The sequence below is a fragment of the Lithobates pipiens genome, unplaced genomic scaffold (genome assembly GCF_037356315.1).
Source record: "Lithobates pipiens isolate NorthernLeopardFrog02 unplaced genomic scaffold, aLitPip1_a1.2 Scaffold_30, whole genome shotgun sequence".
Lineage (NCBI taxonomy): Eukaryota > Metazoa > Chordata > Amphibia > Anura > Ranidae > Lithobates > Lithobates pipiens.
The window spans coordinates 88631302-88647487 of record NW_027507791.1 but is presented as its reverse complement, the minus strand read 5'-3'; the positions used below and the strand labels follow the sequence as shown (position 1 = coordinate 88647487).

General features: G+C 40.6%; 1 protein-coding gene across 2 annotated transcripts in view; it reads left to right on the top strand.

Annotated features, from left to right (window-relative positions):
- Positions 1-16186, top strand: part of PSEN1 (presenilin 1) — a 141957-nt gene that overhangs the window by 83026 nt on the left and 42745 nt on the right. For both annotated transcript variants that reach the window (XM_077464580.1, XM_077464581.1), the window contains 2 exons: positions 9565-9632; positions 12364-12584. In XM_077464580.1, the coding sequence (XP_077320706.1) occupies positions 9565-9632; positions 12364-12584 (289 nt within the window). The remainder of the gene's footprint in view (positions 1-9564; positions 9633-12363; positions 12585-16186) is intronic.

Here is a 16186-nt window from a genome sequence, read left to right as displayed (position 1 = left end):
TTGAGCCACAGGGACCTGAGCTTTGTATTGCAGCCTTTGGATTTCACATGTCAGTGCAATTTAGTTTAATAAAGTGGTTTTATTCCAGTGAGCACTACGATCTGTTTTCTCTGCTTTGATTTTGAAAGGCATAACCTTCTCCTGGATGTGCGCCTTTTCTAGGTAGAAAAGTAGCTGGGCTTTGTGGTTCCACAGAGGTATTACTCTGAGCTATACAAGATACATGCTGATCTAGTGAAGACAGCAACTTCTGGGTCCTGGTGGCTGACAAACATTTTGTTTGACCCCCCCCCCCCACTACAAAGGTCAATCAGTGGAAGTGAGCATTTGCCCTTTGGGGGTCGGAGGTCTTTTGTTCTTTATGGAGAACTGTTCGCAACTGAGAAGTGGAATGATTGAAAGATTATTCACTTTTCTGGGACTGCTTCATAACTTATCACATATTTATTATATTTGTGATGTCTTTATTTGATACACAGATGTGTTTAGTTGCGTCAGCACTTTTTTAATAACAGTATTTTTCCATAAATCGTCACTTTGCTTTTAACAGGAATTTAAGGTTCTAGATGGCACAGCAGTTTTTCATATTTCCCTTTATTTGTGCATGTGGCTTTGCTTTCTAACTGGCTAGTGTGCAGTTTTATTTTTACAGATTTGCTTTAACATGCCTAAAAACACATGATTGTACAACCATCTAAATTTTTTATTTTTTTTTTAACTTGCATTGCCCTTTCATATGTAAGATGTCCAATTTCCTGCACTAAAATGCATGCAAGTGTGAGAAGGGGCTCAGTGTATGCAAGTTCTGGATGCACATTAGAATGAGAACCTGAGAGGATAGGAGGAACCTTTCCCCACTATACCTAAAACAAAAAAGGCTTTGGCAGGAATTGGGTTCAAGGGTTGCTATGGTGTGTTTGCAGTAACTGTTTTATATAAATTCAGGTTCAATCTAGCTTGTAGATTCAGTTGGAGATATAACTGCATATAAATTATCTGAAAATCCTCTGGTATTTTCATAAAATATTTGTAGTCAGACCTTACCCTTGGGGCTTCTCTGCACCTCTCAAACTTGTGCTATTTCAAAAAAATGTTGCAAGACCACGTCAAGGACAAATAAAATGTAAAAGTGCATTTTCAAAGTCAAAATAACCTAACAACCCAGAAATGTGCCTACAGGAAGAATGCAGCTGAATGATAGACTATGTACAGAATGTTGGGCAACCATATGAATTGTGGGTAAAATGGTAGCTTGCAGCAATTTTACTTCTTAGAACTAATGCAGTTCTATTAGTCTGAGATGACAGTGTAAGTGACATCAAGAACATTGTTGAATAATAAGGCACAAATTGCCCTGGGCACATTTTATTTGAGGAAACAAGCCTCTGTTTTGTGATTAGACAAAATTAGTTTAGAAAATTGCCTTTGTTTCGCTCTGTCAATGTCATAGATCACCAAGGTTCTTTGTGTAGTTTTAGGACATGTAACAAGGAGCACAGATGACTTAATGATCAGAAGTGGTGATATCTATAATTTTTTTTTTTATTATTATTATTTATTTTTATTTTTATTTTTTTTGCAGCCTTTTAATTTCAGGGATATTTTTTGGTAAATGTTTTGTGATAATTTGTCCCAATGAGCAGGTTATAGATTTTTTTTGTATATCGTGGGCTAGGCTTCTAGTTGGTGGTAGATTTTTCACAGGCTTTCTTTTAGGGTCTGTTTCTTCAGTGGGGTTAGAAAGGAAGGTATCTAGTATTGGTAATTCATAAGAAATGATCAATCACGTTTTATGTAATTCAATATAATTTAGTTATATATGCCCTATAGTGCAGTTAAACTTTTGTTAAATAGACCCTGTTGCCAGACCATTTCAACGAAAACCTTTCTTTGTGCATTTAAAGATTTAAGTTCACCTTTTGAGAAAAAAAAAATGCACATTTTTTTTACCTTCAATATTTCTTTTCTAAGGGGCCTGCAGAGCATTGCACCCACAATCGGCAGATCACGGGTGTCATGCTCTACACACTGTAATGATATCCATCTGCCCATGTCATCAATACGGGCAGACAGCAACTGGAGAGCAGGAAGAATCAATGAGCTATGAGCGCTCGCTAGCACCCTTGCAGTTCGTTGATCACTGAAATGCAACAGTACATGGCTGCTATTGGGTGGGGGTTTAGGTTTGTTCAAAAGGAGAAGGTGCGGGTGCTGGTACATGTTACATGATGAGCCTTTCATTTAATGCTCATATTTACCCTTGAAAACCTCCCATGTGTAGTTCAAAAACACAGAGAATACTGCTTGGTGCTGACATCTTGGGAGTAATGTCAACAGTCCGGGCATACTCGGAGCTCTCTCAATGCCACATAAAGGTTTTAACCACTTGACCACTGGGCACTTAAACACCCTTAATAACCAGACCAATTTTCAGCTTTCAGGGCTCTCACGTTTTGAATGACAATTACTCAGTCATGCAACACTGTGCCCACATGAAATTTTTGTCCTTTTTTTCCACACATAAGCTTTCTTTTGGTAGTATTTAATCACTGCTGGGTTTTTTATTTTTTGTGCTATAAAAAGAAAGACCGAAAATTCTGTTAAAAAAAAAAAAAAAAAAAAAAATTTCTTTGTTTGTTATAAAATTTAGCAGATTAGTAATTTTTCTTTTATACATTTTGGCCAAAATTTATACTACTACATATCTTTGGTAAAAATAAGTACAAATTGGTGGATATTATTTGGTCTTTGTAAAAGTTAGAGTCCACAAGCTATGGTGCCAATATCTGAAAACTGATCACACCTGAAGTACTGACGGCCTATCTCATTTCTTGAGACCCTAACATGCCAGAAAAGTACAAATACCCTCAAGATATTCCAAGATATTTAGTAAGAGGCATAGTGAGTTTTTTTTTTGAAGTTGTCATGTTTCCCCCCACAATTCTTTACTATATATATATATATATATATGTATATATGTATATATGTATAGATAATATTAATAGATATATATGTATAGATAATATTAATAGATATATATGTATAGATAATATTAATAGATATATATGTATAGATAATATTAATAGAAATAGATATAGATAATATATTATCTAATAATAGATATAGATAGATAATATATATATATATTAATATAATATAATTTTTTTTTCCACAAAATTGTCATTATCAGTTTATTTCTCACACACAGCATATGTATACCACAAATTACACCCCAAAGCACATTCTGCTATTACTCCTGATACCACATGTGTGAGACTTTTACACAGCGTGGTCACATACAGAGGCCCAACATGCAGGGAGCACCATCAGGTGTTCTGGAGCACCCAGGCCAATCCTGACATTTTCTCTCCTACATGTAAAAATCATCATTTATTTACTAGAAAATTACATAGAACCCCAAAACATTATATATGTGTTTTTTTTAGCAAAGACCCTAGAGAATACAATGGTGGTCGTGGCAACATTTTATCTCGCACGGTATTTGCGCAGCAATTTTCTAACGCGTTTTAAAAAAAAAACTGTTTTGTGCTTTAAAAAAAAAAAAAAACAGTAAAGTTAGTCCAATGTTTTTTTGCATAATATGAAAGATGAAGTTACGCCGAGTAAATGGATACCTAACATGTCACCCTTAAAAATTGCACACGCTCGTGGAATGGCGCCAAATGTTGCTACTTAAAAATCCCCTTAGGCGACGCTTTAAATTTTTTTACTGGTTACATGTTTTGAGTTAGAGGAGTTCTAGGGCCAGAATTATTGCTCTCGCTCTAACGTTTGCAGCGATACCTCACATGTGTGGTTTGAACACCGTTTTCATATGTGGGCGGGACTTGTATCGCTTCTGCATGCGAGCTCATGGGGACAGGGGCGCTTTACTTTTTGTTATTTTTATTTTTTGTTCACTTTACTTTATTTAAATTTGAAACTTTTTTTTCCCCAAAAATATTTTTTTTTGATCACTTTTATTCCTTTTACAAGGAATGTAAACATCCCTTGTAATAGGAATATGTCAGGACAGGTCCTCTTTACAGTGAGATATGGTGTCAATAAGACCCCACATCTCACCTCTAGGCTGGGAAGCCTGAAATAAAACAAAACAATTCTGGCTTTGATCGTAATGGCGAGTCGGTAGAAGCACCAGAGGGCGGTGGGGGAGAGGAGAGGAGGGGAGTCCCCTCTCGATCGGTACAGAGGGGAGAGTGAAGAACCGGCATCATAACATAACGCCGGTTTGTTTACAAGTGAACGCTACGTCATTTGACGGAGCGATCACGTGGTAAACGCCCGCGATACTCTCCAGTGCGCACCAAATTCTGGGAGGACATCATATGTAGAGGTCGGCCGATATTTGTCATTTTTTAGTTAATCGGCCAGCGCGACTTACAAAAGACTTCTGTAATAGAAGTCAATGTAAGTTGCCTGAAGTTTATCAGTGAAGTGACTTTCCTCCTCTCTGGGCAGTCTGCCAAGAAACAAAGAGATGCATGTTTCTTCTTCAATGGACTGAACTCCCTGTGTAGAGTTGTCAGATTAACCATTTAAAGACTAAATCTTTTCTGACACTTGTTGCTTACAAGTAAAAGTCCTGTATTTTCTGCTAGAAAATCACTTGGAAACCCCAAAAATTATATAATTTTTTTTTAGCAGAGACCCTAGGGAATAAAATAGCGGAAGGCTGCTTTCACACTGGAGCGGGCGGACGTTGACAGTAAAACGCTGCTAGTTTTAGCAGAGCTTTATCGTCATTTTAGCGGCGCTATTCAGCTGTTAGCGGGGCACTTATAACCCAGCTAGTGGCCGAGGAAGGGGTTAAATGAGCTTGTGAAGCGCTACTGCCAAATCGCATTGCATGCGCTTCAGCAGCGGTGCCCATTCATTTCAATGGGCAGGAGTGGCGGAGGAGCGGGTTACACCGCTTCAAAGATGCTGCTTGCAGGATTTTTTTTTTTTTTTTTTTTTAAACGTCCTGCCAGCGCATCTCCTCATCGTGAAAGCACTCGGGCTTTCACACAGACTGCAGGGGAGCCGCTTTGAAGGCAATTTACAGGCACTATTTTTAGCCCAAAAGCGCCTGAAAAATGCCCCAGTGTGAAAGGTGTCTAACTTAGATTTTATGAGATGAAGGGAAAAAGGGGGGCGGGGGGGGGGGGGAGAATCGGCCTAACATATCGGGCCAAAAAAATCGGCATCATATATCGGCCGCCGCGATTTCTAAATATCGGCATCGGCCAGAGAAAAACCCATATCGGTTGACCTCTAGTCATGTGACGGCCTCCCAGAGTTAAGCAACCGCCCTGTAGCCATCATTCGGCTATGGGCTGGTTGTTAACTGGTTAATGAAGGTAGGGGCTGAAAAGCTGTACCAGAACAGACCGTGATTAGACACTCACGTTGCTAGGAAATAGATTTTCCTGGAGTGTTCAAATTTTCTAGCAAGTGTAATGGCACAGTGCAAGTAAAGAATTTCTGGAAAGGGAAAAACTACAAGTAAAATATTTTGATTTCTCTGTACTTTTTACCTGCATTTTTTAAATTTTGTGATGGGATCTTAAATGAAGAAAAATCTGTCTTATCAGAAATGAAACTATTTGGGAATGTTAATGGTCTGCCTCTAGTTTTTAAGCTTTTGTCCTGTACAGTGGACCATTTTTAAAGGAGATCTACAGCCAAAGCTCAAAGTTTACTCTGCACTCCTGTGACCTGGTTTCAGCAGACGGCGAGCTAAAGCAAAATTGCAACATTGAAGTCTGGATCAGTCCACATGCCTGGACCGACACCTGGCTCAGGCTCTCAGCCACTGAGAGCTTGAGCTGGCTGCTCCCACCCCTTTCACAGGCCAGCACTCTAATGAGTACAGGACGACAGGGGGAGGTTTGGAATGAGCAGACAGTGGTGACTAACAGCCACCAGCTCTCTGCTGCTCGGTGAGCTTTGGTAACCGAGTGATCAAACACTGCCAATTGCTTGGTTTTCAGTGTTAAAACCAGCATCGAACCAGTGCTGCAGCCACATAGGGAAGTATGATTCTAAAAAAAAAAAACATACTGGAAGTATTTATCTCTGCATGCTTCTACCTCTTTGGATCTGAAAATACTTTGTCTGCTGTTGCCATTATATAAGGCAAGTCCTGTTTCAAGTAGCTTTTGCATGCATCCTCCCAGAAGAACTATCTTCGCCTCCTGCTCTTTTTAGAAACAAGATTTTCTGAATAAGCAGCCTCTGTCTCCAGACAGTACCATCTAGTGGTGACCGCTATTACATGACTCTTGGAGACTTTAACCACCTCAATACAGTGCACTTACACCCCCATTTTAGAAAGCAGACATTCCAAGGTATTAAGTAGCATGGTGAATTTTTTTATTTTTTTTTAAGTTGTCCTTTTTTTTTTTTTTCCCACAATTCTTTGCAAAATGAAGATTTTATTTATTTTTTTACAAAATTGTCATGTTATCAGGTTATTTCTCACACACAGCATATGCATACAACAAATTAAACCCCAAAATACATTCTGCAACTCTTCCCGAGTATGGCAATACCACATGTGTGAGACTTTTACACAGCATGGCCTCATACAGAGCACCAACATTGAAGTGGCACTTTCAGACGTTCTACGAGCAAAAATGACACATCTCATTTCACAGATGCCTATTACAATTTTGAAGGCCCTAGAGTACACCGATGGCCAGGTGACGGGTACTCGGGTAGTCTGATGGCCAGGTGACGGGTACTCGGGTAGTCTGATGGCCAGGTGACGGGTACTTGGGTACTCTGATTGGCCTGGTGACAGGTCCTCTTTTTGGGGGGGGGGAGAATTAGTGTGGTTGGTGTACACTGTAAGCAGTAACGAGATTTTACCGCAATCTCCTCCTCACACACGATCGGTGTGTGAGGAGGAGAACCCGGTAACATCTCGTTACCACGGTTTGTTTACATTTTAGTGATCGGCTGTGGAAAGGATCACGGCCGATCACATGGGTAAACAGTCAGCCAATGGCTGTTTACCAGCGTCGGTGACGAGCAGTGTTCCCGGGAACAGGCCACCACTGACGTGCTCGCGTGCATGGGCCGTGCACAGTGGGGGTGTGACCATCTGTGATCGGCCGTGACTTCATCACGGCCAATCACATGGTAAACAGCGGTGTCTCTGTGACACGCCACCACCGAAGGAACAGGGATGCGCATGATCGCATGCATTCCCTGTTTAAACGGGAGGACGTCATATGACGTCCTCCCGCCACAATAGGTGCGCCACCTGGCCGTCATTTGACGGCCGGCGGTCAGCATCTATACTTAAAGGGGTCATAAACATTTGTGGTTTTTCACCTTAATGCATCCTATGCTCTTGAGTGGAAAGATTGATAGCAACGCAGCAATTTGCTCCCGCTGTCAATCAAATCCAATGACGTGGGGCAGAGTCCGGCATTCGTGTCTATGGAGGCTGAATGCTGGGCTTGTGAGTGTGCCGCAAAGTAACTCCCCGGGGGACCACTTCTCCTAGGGGGTTATCTGATGCAGGGAGGGCCCGCGAGAGCCGCTGAGGGACCCCGCAGTGTTCGGACCACTCTGCAAAACGAACTGCACAGTGAAGGTATTTCTTTTTGAGAGAGAAATTCATAATTCATAGCTAAGGGGCACTTCTCTACTAAAATGTGCATTTTGGCTCCCAATTTTGTCTGATGGGAGAATCCTCAAATTTTTGTAACTAATGTATCCCCAGTGTCAGAGTTTTTTAAGGGAATCCACCAAATTGCCTTTTAATAATGTAAAATATAGAAGGGAACCCATTCATTTTCAATGTATGTCAACTTGTACCTTGAACATGCAGTATTGATTGACTAATTTGTTTCATTGAGCTATATAGTCCGTGGTACAACCATGTCTTTAAATAACCAGTAATACAGCTGCTAGTTTCCCATCTAAATAACTTGTAGACCTTTTGTTTGATGTTTTTGCCAACAGCGGTTTTTAGGCATTTCGGCTACCTACTTCCTGAGACTTGTCAAGTCCTGCATGCCTTTCAGGTCTATAAATGTCTAAGCTGCAACGAATAAGATAGAGATCTGTCCAAAACTATTTACAGAAATTTGAGATACTGCATTTTGCCATGGTGAATACTTTCTACAAGTGCTGGGGTTCAGATTAACATTACATTAAAAATCCCCTATTGCTTAAGTCCAAACATGCTATACTTGCCTCCTCTGTGCAAGGGTTTTGCACAGAGTGGCCATGATCCTCCTTTTCTGGGGTCCCCTGCAGTGCTTCTGGTTCTTCCCCCTTTCGAGTGCCGCATCAGAGAGCCGCTTTCCAAGGGCGTGCTCCTGAGTCCTGCTGTGTGTCCTTTGATACATACAGCAGGACCCTGCCTCCCCCCGTCACTGGATTTGATTGAAGCAGCGGGAGCCAATGGCTCCTGCTGCTTTCAATCTATCCAATGAGGAGCCGAGACAGCTGCTGTGCTCATCCCTGTCACTGGAACAATCCGGTAAGAAAAGGGGGGTCTGAGGGGGTTGCTGCAGCACAAAAGGTTTTTCACCTTGATGCATAGAATGAGGGTTAACCACCCCTTTAATACTTTTTGGTGGTGTGTAATTCCTTATCCCTCCCCCTCCTTTGTCACTACTCTATCTTGTAATGATGTGGTGGTCATCAAAAGGAACAACTGAACGTGGTAGGGGACCTGGACTCCATCACCACCAGAAATGTTCATCTTCTTCCCAGTGATGTTTTGGCTGCTTTTTCGAGGGTGGTATCTATTGGTCATTTTTATTTTTATTTTCCTGGGTTCATTGTGCATGTATTTACTAGAAACATGGATTTAATAGAAACCATTTCAGGTAGTCTTGAAATCTTGTGATGTTTTGGATCTAATTATAGAATATGATCATTTTGGAACTGCACAAACATACACCCATTTTTTTTTTTTTTTTGTCTAAATGCCTTCTGTTTTGCTTTTAGTTGCAGGAGAAGGAACCCGTTTATTTTGAGTGACAAACGATTATGTTAAGCGAAAGCTACTTTTGTCTTTGGTAATCTGCTTCTTTAGCCTTCCTTTGGTAGTGGTTGTAAAGGCAGAAGGTTTTTTTTTTTTTACTTAATGCATTCTCTGTGGCTTGCTATGGAGGCACATTGAAGGAAAGAGGAGCCAGGAGCCCTCTTATCTGGCCCCCCAGATAAGTATGACATGTTAAATATAAAAAACAAAAATAGAATCCCTTTTAATTTCCAGTATAGAGTTTGACAAAGGGGTGTTCTGCCCAACACAATATGGGACCTGTGATGTCCGCTGGCTCTTCTGGAAGTCTCCCAGGAGACACCAGCAACATTGCCTAAAATGATTTCAGGCAAGAGAGATGCATGGAATAGTTTTCTTCTTGGTAGTTGACTAAAGTGGTTTATGTGGTTCCTTGTAGTATTAAGTACATATGGCTAATCTGTGTACTTCAAATTTTAGTATTTCTGTTAAAGAAAAAGGTAAACAAATACTTCAAATGTAACACATGCTTTTCTCAAAATAATGTTCACTTTTTTTTTTTTTTTTTTATCCAGGTCATTCACGGCTGGCTCATCGTTTCCTCACTGCTGTTACTGTTTTTCTTCTCTTTCATCTACCTGGGGTAAGTGTACAAGAAGTGTGGTCTCAAACTTTGCAGCATTTTCCAATTGGAGTGGTCCTACATGTGACATGTATTAAGAAATATAAGTAGATTTCCACTGCTGAACTCCTTTTGAAAATGCCATTTACCTGCCTGTATCACTTTAACCTTTTAATTTGCTTACTCAGAAAAAACAGTCTAGTCAGAACTAGAGGTCGACCGATATATCGGCCGGCCGATATATCGGCCGATATTTGCAGTTTTTTAAATAATCTGCATCGGCCGATTGTGCTGATAAAAAGCCGATTTAGAACTACGGGACTTTGAAATGAGTTCTGTAATAGAAGTCAGTGTAAGTTGCCATAGAAACGTCTTTCCTCCTCTCTGGGCAGGCTGCCAAGAAAAGAACAAAATGATACAATGTTTACACTTGAATGAATGAAGTCATCTCAGTGTGTAGAAGTTCTCAGTTTAACCATTTAAAGACTAAATCTTTTCTGACACTTGTTGCTTACAAGTAAAAAGCCTGTATTTTCTGCCAGAAAATCACTTAGACCCCCCCAAAAATGATATATATTTTTTTAGCAGAGATCCTAGGGAATAAAATAGCGGTTGTTGCAATATTTTATGTCACACGGCATTTGCACAGAGGTCTTTCAAATGCATTTTTTTGGGAAAAAAATACACTATTTAAAAAATAAAAATAAAATAAAAACAGTAAAGTTAGCCCATTTTTTTTTTTTTTTTTTTTTTTGTCCAAAAGTTTTGACTACCTGTTTTTTATTTAATATATAGGTTTTTTTTTTTTTTTTTTTTTTTTTTTTTTTTATCTAAATCATACATTCAAGTAAACTGATTGGAGGTTTGTTTTGTTTAACCACTTGCAGACCGGACCATTTTTCTGGTCAAAGACCAGACCACTTTTTGCGATTCGGCACTCCTTCGCTTTAACTGACATTTGCGCGGTCGTGCGACGTGGCTCCCAAACAAAATTGACGTCCTTTTTTTTCCCACAAATAGAGCTTTCTTTTGGTGCTATTTGATCACCCCTGCGGTTTTTATTTTTTGCGCTATAAACAAAAATAGAGCGACAATTTTGAAAAAACGCATTATTTTTTACTTTTTGTTATAATAAATATCCCCCAAAAATATATAAAAACATTTTTTTCCCTCAGTTTAGGCCGATACGTATTCTTCTACATATTTTTGGTAAAAAAAATCGCAACAAGCGATTTATTGATTGGTTTGCGCAAAAGTTATAGCGTTTACAAAATAGGGATAGTTTTATAGCATTTTTATTAATAATTTTTTATTTATTTTTTTACTAGTAATGGCGGCGATCAGCGATTTTTATTGTGACTGCGACATTGTGGGGGACCCATCGGGCATTTTTGACACATTTTTGGGACCATTGTCATTTATACAGTAATCACTGCTATATAAATGCAGTGATTCCTGTGTAAATGACACTGGCAGTGAAAGGGTTAACCAGTGGGTGGCAGTGTAGGGGGTTAAGTGTTCCTAGGGGTGTGTTACTAACTGTGGGGGGGTTGGGCTTTCATTTAGTGAACACTGATCTCTGCTCCAATCACATGGAGCAGAGATCAGCGTCACTAGTTGCTACGCAGAATAGAGAAATGTTTACACAGCATTTCCTCCATTCGGCCGCTCCGTGAGACGATCGCGGGGATGCCCGCGGTGATCGAGTCCGCGGGTCCCGCGACCGGACTCACGGGGGTCCCGACCAGCGCGGGAGCGCGCCGCCGGTGGCGCGCTCCCGATGGCAGGGCGGCATTAAATATTGGACGTACCTGTACGCCAATATGCCTGCCCGTGCCATTCTGTCGACGTACATCGCCTTGCGCTGGTCGGGAAGTGGTTAATGTTTAAATGTAAGAAATTTTCTGTATCACTTATGAAGACAGCGTTCACACTGGAGCAGGCAGGCGTTGATGGTAAAACGCAAGTTTTAGCGGCTCTTTACCATAATTTTAGCGGTGCTATTTGGCTGCTAGTGGGGCACATATAACCCAGCTAGCTAGCAAGGAAGAGGTTAAATGCGCCCATGAAGCACTGCTGCCAAATCGCATTGCATGCGCTTCGGCAGTGGTGCCCATTCATATCAATGGGCAGGAGTGGTGGAGGAGCGGTATACACCACTCCAAACGTGCTGCTTGCAGGACTTTTTTTTTAAGATCCTGCCAGAGCATCGCCTCAGTGTGAAAGCACTCTGTCTTTCACACAGACTGCAGGGGAGCCATTTTGCAGGCAATTTACAGGTGCTATTTTTAGCCCAAAAGCAGCTGAAAAACGCCACAGTGGGAAAGGTGTGTTAGATCAAGGGGGATTAAAAAAATAAAAATGATAAAAAAGGAAAAAAATAAATAAAATAAAATCGGCCTAACATATCGGCCCAAAAAAATCGGCATCATATATCGGCTATCGGCCGCCATGATTTCTAAATATCGGCATCGGCCAGAGAAAAACCCATATCGGTCGACCTCTAGTCAGAACTCCTGTGCTGCGTATTCTGGGTCTGTGACCAAAAAAGTAATGAATGTTCTTGACCAATATGATGGGGAAGACAACTGTTTATTTTGAGAAAAAAAATTAACAGGACAATCCCCATGTTTTGGCTCTGTATGCGATTCCTTCAAAAATATCCTCCACTGTTTAGCATAAGTTGTATAATTTTTCTGTCCTGTTTAGCAGTCCAGAAGAAATAGGATGTGAAAATTGTTTGTTTTTCCAGTGAAGTGTTTAAGACTTACAACGTTGCCATGGATTACATTACACTGGCCTTGATGATCTGGAATTTTGGAGTGGTTGGCATGATCTGCATTCACTGGAAAGGACCCCTCCTTCTACAGCAGGCCTATCTCATTATGATCAGTGCACTCATGGCTTTAGTGTTCATTAAATATCTTCCGGAATGGACAGCTTGGCTCATCCTGGCTGTAATATCGGTTTATGGTGAGTGTGCTTCTTATAAATGAGGGTCTTTTGCCAAAGTCTGCATCATAAAAAGTTGATCTAACAAAATGTTTTGTTTTCAATAGGGTTAGAACCTCTGTAAAGTCTTTATTGCTGTTTTGTATTCCTGTTGGACGTTCCCCTTACTTGATTCTCTAGAGGAAGAGGGCAAATATACCTGAAGTGAGAGGAATTTCTGCATTTAAAAAGTTCCTCTGGAACAGGTGTCCTTATGGTGATTTCCCCCCCCCCCCCCCAACATTCTTTTTTCAGGTGACATCTGTCATTTTTCAGGTTTCCTCTTGCTTTCTATTCCTTGTGACCTCATGCCATGGGATTAGCAAGTAAGTTGAAGGTCCATAGTGGGAATAGAGACCAGTAAAAACCTTTTAAAACCCATCACAAAATTTTTGACTATGTTTGTACATTAATATGTTTGCTTCAGTGCACTTCAAGGAGTTATGCATTTTTTTTCCAGGGTCTCATTCCTATAAGACCAGAAAAATAGTGATAGGGTTCATAACAGCCAGCCTTATGCAGGCCATACACGGTCGAATTTCGAACAAATTTTCTTTTGTGATCCGATGATGCCACCATTGATTTTCAAAATTCGGCCGACCAAGCCTTCAATTTCACCTCATGTTGCTACAGTCTCTCCGTAAATTTTCTTTTATCTCCGTAAATTTTCTTTTATCTCCGTACATTTTCTTTTATCTCCGTACATTTTCTTTTATCTCCGTACATTATCTTTTCTTATTACGTTTCTCGCACGATTCTCCCATCATTGATTAGAAAATCGTTCGTATTTCTAAAAATTTCCAACATGTCCGATTCCTCAAATTTTATTTCCGCACGAAAATCGGCTGTTGCTGCAGCCCACTAATGGTGCAAAATTCATACGAAAATTCTTAGATGCCATTTTCGAAAGAAAATTCTTTCGAAATTCGAACCGTGTATGGCCGGCATTAGTTTATGTTCAGTATGTAAAATCTTTGCTTTTCATAAGGGATATCATGTTATTGTAGAGTTCAAGGTCTGTATAGCTATGCAAGGGCTTGCCACACTGGAGCCACTAATGTTATCTAAGGACATGAAGTGAGTGCAGACTCTTTGGTTGGTTTAGGGAAGGTCTTTACATATTTTTTTTTTTTTTTATGACATACCTCAGCTGATTATTTTTACGTTATAGTCCATCTACTAGAGCTGCACAATTTTTTTTTTTTTTTTTTTTTTCAAATATAAATTTTATTCCACTCCAAAAAGGGGTGAGGGCCCCGCAGTACAAACATTTGTGTATGTTGCCAAGGTTACATCAAATATACAACGAGTAAATGCATTCAACACAAATTGGTTTATCTGCTAGTAGGAAACATTGGATCAAGTGTTTATCTTCAATGAAGTATATATTCTTCAGGAACATCATTCACTTGGGTAGTATAATAGCAGGGCTCCCCTCTCCTACTTTTCCAACTTTTCCTTAGAGGGGGGAAATTTGGAGGGGGGGGGGAGAGAGAGACAAGGGGCGGAAAGGAGACAAGAAAAAAGGCAGAAAGACACGGCAGTAGCCGATGTTCACAAATTGGCATGGGGGCGGGTTATGACCCCAGCAGGCATTGCCCCTCATCAGAATAGATGAGGACATTCCATATATCCCAGGTCTCCTTATGGGTCTCTTGTTTATGTTGTGCAGTGAGGATCAGATCCTGCATTTCTTCACTTCTTCCACCTTTCTCAGCCAGTGTGCAATGGCTGGGGGGGGGGAGTGTTTCCAATGGAGGGTAATACATGCTTTTGCTGCACTGAGTAAATGTCTCAATAGCGACTTCTTATATGTTTTGGTAGGAATCTTTGAATGGTGCAGGAGAAAGAATGCGGCATTGTTTGGAATGACGTATTCTGTAAACTTCTGCGTGATACGGCAAACTTCTCCCCAAAACTTTTAGCTTAGGCCAAGACCAGAAGATGTGGATCATGGTTCCCTCCTCGGCACAGCGCCAACACTGGTTTGAGGCAGAGGGAAAGCATTTCTGTAATCTGGAGGGTGTTGGGTACCAGCGTGTAAGTATCTTAAAATTTGTCTCTTGCATTTTTTTGCAGAGGGAAGATTTAAGGGTAAAAGTGAAGATACGTTGTGTTTGCACAGCTGAGAATTTACAGTTTAGTTCCCTTTCCCATCCAGGCAGGGTAATTGTGGTTGTTCTTTTTGGGTGTTGAGCAGAGTGCATGTTTGGGATAAAATGTGGTTTAACGGGCCTGTACCTGAGCAGAGGTCTCAAACAACGTTTGTATATCTGTGGGCTTCCGCGCTCTATGGAAAATTTGGGGAAGGTAAATTTAAAAGCAGCAGCAATCACTGTTATGAGTGAACTCTCAATATAGGATAAATAGGGGGGTGTGTGCGCTCGCTTTTAAACCAAAGAAAGAGATAACAGACAATGTTTTAAATAACAACCAGGTGTGAGTGAATGTGAAATATGTGAAACAGCACAAACAATAAGTACGTAAACTTGTATATAAACTATGTGGACTCACACAAGTAAAAAAATGAAAAGTGACTTGGTGCAAAATTAAAGTTGCTGCATACATAAAAGATGCGCCATATACCTTAAATATTCAAATAGAATCAAATAAATAAAATATGGCAACAAACAGTGAAATGAAGTATGGTACAAGCCATATATGTGAGACACAGTGATATCAGTGCATCAGGCTAAAGTGTCCCAAATAAGATGCAATTTTTTTTTGCCTATAAATGGATTCAGGCTGCTGGGCACTGAATTTGTTTTCCCATATAAAAAACATTTCCCCTTTTCTACACACAAGCGTCTGATCAGTAAAACACATTGCTGTTATTGCGTTGGTAGATGGACCGAGCGATTGACACACCTACTCGCTCGGATTGGTTCGTTCCGGTATGTATCGGCCTCTATATTTGGTTAAACACACTATAGGCTGCGATTGCGGTGGGAGATGGACGGAGTGAGTGACACACCCACTCGCCGTGATTGATCCGTCCCTGTATGCAATTGCCTTTTCATTCAGTAAGCATATACGAATTGAGGGCGGTACTTCCCCGCCCAGTGCTCTCAAAAGCCACTTCCTGTCACCTTGTTACTATCCCAGTTGAAGTCCTATTGATGACGTAACGCATAGGAACCGGAAGTGACGTTTACATCCGGGCAAGACGCTCGGCGGTCTGCTGTGCTTATGTTGACATTTCCTTGTGAGTAGATATTTTATTTAAAATAAAATGGTGTTTTAAAATACTACACTATGGCGGTATCTTTTGGTTTATCCTTCTGAGCCCGGTGACCATATACGAGGAAACTGGAGACATTTGTGTTATCCCCAAGACCTTGCTGTACAGCCATCCCTTGGATCATCCTCTGCCACCTGGTTGCCTGTGTGATTTTTCGCTACTTATCTTGCAGCGGGGAGGTAATTACCCAGCGCTAGCACTACTGGCACGGATCACCACTAGAGGATCGTCCCCCGTTTGGCACATTGCACTTTAAATTTAATTTTTTTTGCTGCGATCTTTTGAGTTGCATGTTTGCATCTTATTTGGGACACTTTAGCCTGATGCACTGATATCACTGCGT